Source organism: Hevea brasiliensis, chromosome 16 (assembly GCF_030052815.1).
Source record: "Hevea brasiliensis isolate MT/VB/25A 57/8 chromosome 16, ASM3005281v1, whole genome shotgun sequence".
NCBI lineage: Eukaryota > Viridiplantae > Streptophyta > Magnoliopsida > Malpighiales > Euphorbiaceae > Hevea > Hevea brasiliensis.
The window spans coordinates 40,000,847-40,007,853 of record NC_079508.1 but is presented as its reverse complement, the minus strand read 5'-3'; the positions used below and the strand labels follow the sequence as shown (position 1 = coordinate 40,007,853).

Below are 7,007 nucleotides of genomic sequence, written 5' to 3'. Positions count from 1 at the left end.
TTGGTATGCTTGACCAGTTTTGGCAAAATGCCATAACTTGGTCTCCAAAGCTGCAAATTGAGTGAAACTAGTGCCAAAAGTTTTATAAGACATAGCACAACAATTTTTATGTTTTGACCAAGCTCTAGAAACCATTGCATCCTAGGGAAAATATTAGCCAAAGTTAGGAATTGAAATCTAGAAAATGTTAAGTTGAACCCAGAATGCCATTTGATACCTGTGTGTTCATTTGGCCATAACTCCCACTAGGAAATTCCATTTGAGATTTGCCAATATGATGTAGAAACATGATACTTAGGGATACAATATTGATTTAGACACCTTTGCCAAATTCTAAGTGTAAAGACCCTAAAAAGAGGGTCAAACATACTACCCTGAAGTTGATTTTTGCCCTTATAGGACTGAGAGTCCAGGTTAATACATTGACCATAACTCACTATACCAAGCTTGAAAAATTATGAAACTGTACCTGGGAGTCCCTAAGACATAGAGGAACATATCTTGTGAAGGAACATAAGTCTAAAAATGACCATAAAATGATCAAATGACTGGTCAAAGTTTATTGACTAGAAATTGTAAATTCTGGACAGCTTAGAGGCAAAGGGACCAGTTATGGTATTTTGACCATAACTTGAGTTCTATAACTCCAAATTCAGTGATTCAAAAACTGAAATTCAAGTTTAAACATAGAGGAACAATTGTTATGAAGGAAGTGTGACTAAATAGACATCCTAACCTAGTCAAATTCCTAGATAAAGATAACACATCAACATGAACCTAAAGAAAGGTTCATGGGAAAAATGCTATATATAATAATTAAAATACTCATAAGGATAATTAAATATTAAAAATGATATGAATATGTAAATTGGGACTAATGTCCCATTAATATGAAATTAATGGTACCGATGAACAGTACTAGGAAATAGTAACAGTGAATAGTGCTAAAATAATTAAAAATGTTTAATTGCCCATAGTATACCTAGACTTATTTATTTAGTTTGGATAAATTGGTATACCAATTAGGGACCACAGATAGCAAGATCTTGCTTATAGAGCAAATCATGAACTGACAATATATGTCTGATATGATTGTTCTACAGGCTATATGCCTACTTACTGGCCATTGTGCCTACTTTATTTCTGGCTTTACAAGCCTGATAGCGGGTCCGTGCACGACAGCTGGCCTCGTGCCTGACAGATGTATACAGGGTAGACATATGGCTGTCTAACCCGTATACTCCCGTGTATCCAGCTTTTATAATTTGTTATAGGATTCTTGGGCATTGATAATAATTAATTAATACTGAATATACAATAAGTAAACAGGAAAGACCCCAATAATTTTAATTGATTCCAAAGTGTAAAAAAATGTAAAAGACCCAGAATTTATGATTTGTAAATATTATTTCAATTGTTTAATTATTATTATTATAAATTATGCACCACTAAGCGTTATGCTTAGCGCATTGGTTTTCCATCGCGTAGGTATCAAGATCACACCGCCACAAGAGTATTCGGACAGAGTTTCACCGGATCTGCCACCGATCAGAGTCACCTCATCAGTCTTTTGTATTTTGGTAGGGCCCATGTGTAGCCTAGTATTTTGGTTCATTATGTCTAGTCATTATGTAATTACTAGTTTATGATGTATTTTATTTTGGACTTGAAATGAAAACTTATAATTTATTATCTATGAATTTCAATATGAATGCAATAGATGACACTTCATTTTGAGATCTCATAAATAGTTGCGAATGATATGATAAAAGAGAATATGATATGGAAATATGTGAGATGACTATGAATATGTTAACAGGTGATAGTGGAACCCGCCAGATGCTAATAAAACAGAGGAGGATCTGTTCGGGTCTCCACAAAAATAAGATATAAAAAAAAAAAATTTCTACACGTAAATTACCTGATTTAAAGGACATTAAAATTTACAATAGACATGACAAGACAAGATAGGGTGCTCTGGCACCGAATGTGGCACTTCTTGCTCGGCTATACAATAGACGGGTAAGGGGCGTCACACCCCAACTCTTGTCATGGCTGCTGAATTCTAGGGTTCCATATACACATGGTATTTCTTTTTAATTTCATGCAAATTTGTCTTAATTTGACATACTTATACTAGTTAAAGAAGAAAATGGGGTGCATAGTGCACTAACCTTGTTTGTGTCCAACTTGGACTTGCTAAACTTTAAATTTTTCTTCACTTCTTGGCTGCCACTATCTTCCTCAATGTCTAAAAGTAAGTTTTAGTGAAGGGAGGTATGGATTTTAGGGTTAAATGGCATGGGAAATCAAGTTAGAAGAGAAAACAATGGTGAAAGCTTGGAGGGGGTGTTGGTTCGGCCATGGAAGAACAAAAAAGAAGAAGAAGACTAAATAGGATAAGAAGGAATTAATTGAAGTTGTCTTATATATATACACATATGTCTAAGTTTAATTGGCCTAATATTTTAATTATGTCATCTTATGTCATGCTTACATCATAATTAATTTCCTTTTTCTTTTCTTTCTTTTCCTTTCATCTTTCTTTTCTCATTTCCATAAATAATTTCATAATTTTAATTTATTTTTATGTGTTTTAATCTCTCTCACTTAATTGACATTTAGGTCAAAATTCATCACTGGGGTGAAATGACCAAAATGCACTTTGTTGGACTTATCGAGTTATAACTGTCCTTACCGATTGGCTAAATTTTCTTGGATTTTTCTTTGGTATTTTTATTATCATTTAGACTTCATAATTCCTTCAATTTAATCCAAAATATTTATTTCACAGGATTCCTTGCGGGTCTGGGGTTGACAACGGTCTTCACAGTCGCTTCCCATTAGGGTCACCTATAACCGTGATCTCCGGCTCATTTAACTCATTTGCAATTCATTTCTTTTATTTTTCCTTAATTTTTTTTAGTCTTTATTCAGTCAATTTATGTCTCCTCACCCTAGTTTAAGTGTAGTTCTAGACTTTCTTGCTGTCCGAATGCATGTAGAACGTACGGACTACATAAAGTACGTTACAAGTTTACTAAATGTTAAATCAATATTTTTCATGTTGATAGAAGAGTTGATCCCTTGGACTTTTGCAATGTTTGTGCTTTGTTTAATTTTTAGAATTAAAATTAAATAAATATTGCGTTCACTCATATCCAATTTATTAAAATTGCTCCTAACGATATTTTATTATGAGGGAGTAGACCACAAAATCCTCAAACATAACAATTACATAAAAATTGAAATACATATATAAATTAAATTCAGTGGGTAGACTTGATTGTGTTGCTAATATCAATAACAAATCGATATCTAACATCAGCTTTCAACATGCGTTCCATGGCAGTGTTCACATACTCAATTGGGATAACTTCAATGTCTGCTGTTATGTTGTGTTTGGCTGCAAAATTAATCATTTCTTGTGTTTCCTCCATTCCCCCAATGCCACTACCTCCCACCATCTTCCTTCCTGTCAATAGTAAATATATATTTGACATTGTTAATTAATTTTTATTTGAATTATGAGTAAGAAGTAGACATATAGGAATGGACAATTACCCATTAACAAAGGAAAGGCTGCTAGCTCAAGTGGCTTCTCTGGAGCACCAACCAAAATCAGCTTTCCATTAGTCTTCAATAGCCCAATCAAAGGTACTAGAGGGTGCGTTGCAGACACCGTATCAATTATACCATCCATTGTGCCCATTGTAGCCTGTACCAGCAAGATTTATCAGGATCAGAAATTAAGTATACATGCACATAGGCAACTTCTCTTGAGTGTAAATTATAAATTATACGTACCTTCATTTGATCTTGGTCACGGCTAACCAAAATGAATCAGCACCAAGATGTTCAACAGCCTCCTGTTTCTTGCTAGGTGAGGTGCTAATCACAGTCACCTTAACCCCATACCCTTGGCAAATTTCACTGCCATATGACCTAGCCCACTGAGGCCAACTACGCCCACATGCATGCCGGGCTTGTCAAGTCCATAATATTTTAAGGGGCTGTACACCGTGATTCCAGCACAAAGGAGAGGAGCAGTAGAATCAAGAGGCAAGGTATCTGGAATACGAACGATGAAGTGCTCATCGGCAACCATGATGTCAGAGTACCCGCCGTAAGTGATGGTTCCGTCATAGTACTTCGCACCATAGGTGAGTATCGTTTCTGCGCAGTAATTTTCAAGATTGTTCGTGCAGTTATGGCAGGAGTGGCATGATCCCACAATGCAGCCCACACCAACTTTATCTCCCACCTTGAATTTTTCCACTTTGCTGCCAACCTCTGTCACCACTCCCACAATCTCATGTCTGCATCATAAAATCACCAGAAAAGATCATTTTTAATATTGGTTGATGGGATTCCAACGCTTAACTTTACACCGTTAAACATTTTAATTGCTAATGTGATCAGAATACGTACCCAGGGACAAGAGGGTAAGTGGAAGTGCCCCATTCATTCTTGACCATGTGAAGGTCCGAGTGGCACATTCCACAGTAAAGAACCTTGAAACAAACGTCTTTCTCTCCTGTTGCCCTGCACAAACATGTCATTTATGGATAATTAGGAAGAACTGGATTATCGAATTTGTTCTCAGACATTTAAGAAAAAGAAGATTTGTTGATTTAAAAAGAGACACAAGAAAGATTTATGGAATTATAAGAAGAAAAAGAACCTCCTGGAGAAGTTGAAGGGAGAAAGGACACCAGATTCGTCTCTTGCAGCCCATCCGAATGCCTGTTTGGGATGCTCTTCTTCTGGCAATTTGGCGACCATTTTTCTTCGCAAGAAATTTAGATGGAAAATACAATATAGCAAAGAGATTTGCAGATGAGTCGAAAGCAGATAGCTTGAATGCTAGCTTCTGGTGATGGGTTAGGGGGTACGTGCCCATCAATATATATAGTAGTTGGAAGTTGAAAGAATCTTGGTTGGGCGATGGAGTGATGACGTATTAGGTGAGCTTTTCCTCTTTGGGCCTTACGTATCGGCTGACCGAAGAGCCAGCCGCAAGACTAGGAAGAAGTCAAAAAAACACAGAAAATTTTAAAATAAGGCTGCTTACCTAATCAAATATGTAATAAAATAATAATTATATCAATTAAATTTAATAAGAGAATAACAGGCTCATTAAAAAAGATCTCATATTTTTTTAAGTTATTATTATAATTATTTTTGTCTAATGACATAAAAAATTTAAATATTTACAAGTATTACCTTTTAATCTAGTTCTTTTAATTCTGAACCAATCGATAGATTTTGAAATTTTAATTAAATTTTATTCAATTTTCGAATTAAAATTGGGAGCGTGCCCCTTGCTTAGATGTCATCACACCTGACATTTTTTTATTATATTTGAGTGAGTACCACGTGACATACACGAAATTAAAAAAAAAAAAAAGTTTAATCATAGAAAGGGTAAACTTGTAATATATCAAATTTCTTCCTGCACTTTCTTCATCCTCCTCCATCACCAACGATGTATCAAATCTAAGCTCTCTAGCCCCTGAAATCAAAACCATAACCCTCTCTCAATATTTCATTCTATTCTTCTTCTTTTTTCGGTCCAATAAGGCATCATATGCTCAAGATTCCTCCTCACAGACACTCTAATCTCAAGCGACTTACCTCCCGCATCGTTCAACTCATTCGTTGAAGATAGCTCCAACAAGTGTTTTCTCTTCCTCTTCAAATTCTCATTCCGATTCTCAACCCTAATTCTTGATTAATGATTATCCATTTTGCCTTAATTGATAGATTTTTTAGGAAATTGACGTTGCCAAGAGACAATATGCCAAGCTGAACCCAATTGATATGAATGCAGTGATGGAGGCCTGTGTTTGCTGCTACGATATTAATTCAGTTCTTCGAATATTTTGTGAGATGTTGAAGCCGGAAAGTTGTGGCGTTGATGGGATCACATATGGTACACTATTGAAGGTACTCCCGCTACTTCAAAATTTCCAAACATCAATATGAATCCTTCTTCTTAATTTGCTATTTGAAAGGGTTTGGGAGATGCTCGAAGAATCAATGAAGCATTTCAAATACTTGGTCCCTGGAACAAGGTTTTGTTTTCCCCCAAAACAATAGAATATGTTTTTTGCGTTACCATTACTATCATTGGGCTTACTTCTATTTGCCTTGCTTGCTCTGTTGTAGTGTAGGAGATATATGCTGCACTAATGGCCTTCTTGCACATTATGGTTTTTCACTTCTTGAAGGAGGCAATCCTCCTATCTTGATTGAATGCAAACTTGGCAGAGCAAAATGCAGATAATGATGGAATGTGCTATGCATCAAACTAGTGAAGGGGAAGGAAAAATCATCAACCTGATGATAATAGCTGCTTTGAAGAAGGAAGAAGAAAGAATGAACTTTTAATTTAGGGTATAGGATTATGGAAGTTGCAAATTTAGCCTTTCTTTAGGGTTTTCTTTTTTTTTTTTTTTTTTTTTTAACTTGCTATGTGTCATGTAAGACTCACCCAAAATATAATAAAAAATTGTCAGTTTTAATGACACCTTAGCAGGGCAATCCCCTCCGATTTCAATTTCAAATCTGAATAAAATTTAATCAAAATTTTGAAATCTGATTAATTGATTCAAAATTAGAAAATTTTGATTAAAACACTTTTGCTAGCAAAGGCTTGAATTGTTGGCTCCATTAGGCCCTTTTTTTTCATATTTTCTATAAATAATTGGTTCTCTCACAATAATCTGATTCTTGAATTTATGCTTTGAGTTCTATCAAAAGATTGAAAGGTCTTTAGTTGAGAGGCCTTTTATTAGTTTTTTAATTTTTAATGTTTGTCTCTATATTGTATGGAGTCAGTGACAAATGCAAAAAGTCAATTGAGAGGTCCAATTAAAATATGTTACTTATAAAAATAACATGCATAAAATAAATATAAGTTAAACAAAAGAATTTCTAATACAAAATTAATATGCTGTTATAATTAATTGAATTACAATGCTAGTAGTTTATTATTTGTTAAA

At 34.7% G+C, this 7,007-nt stretch overlaps 1 protein-coding gene and 1 pseudogene across 1 annotated transcript; one reads left to right on the top strand and one right to left on the bottom strand.

Moving 5' to 3' along the window:
• Window positions 1-3,165: 3,165 nt before the first annotated feature.
• LOC131174572 (probable mannitol dehydrogenase) lies at window positions 3,166-4,866 on the bottom strand (annotated as a pseudogene).
• Window positions 4,867-5,771: 905 nt separating this feature from the next.
• On the top strand, window positions 5,772-6,426 carry LOC131174573 (pentatricopeptide repeat-containing protein At5g10690-like). Its single transcript, XM_058138284.1, has 2 exons — window positions 5,772-5,949; window positions 6,018-6,426. Exons 1-2 carry the CDS (start codon window positions 5,824-5,826, stop codon window positions 6,174-6,176), a joined length of 285 nt encoding a protein of 94 aa, XP_057994267.1. The 5' UTR covers window positions 5,772-5,823; the 3' UTR covers window positions 6,177-6,426.
• The last annotated feature ends 581 nt before the right edge of the window (window positions 6,427-7,007 follow it).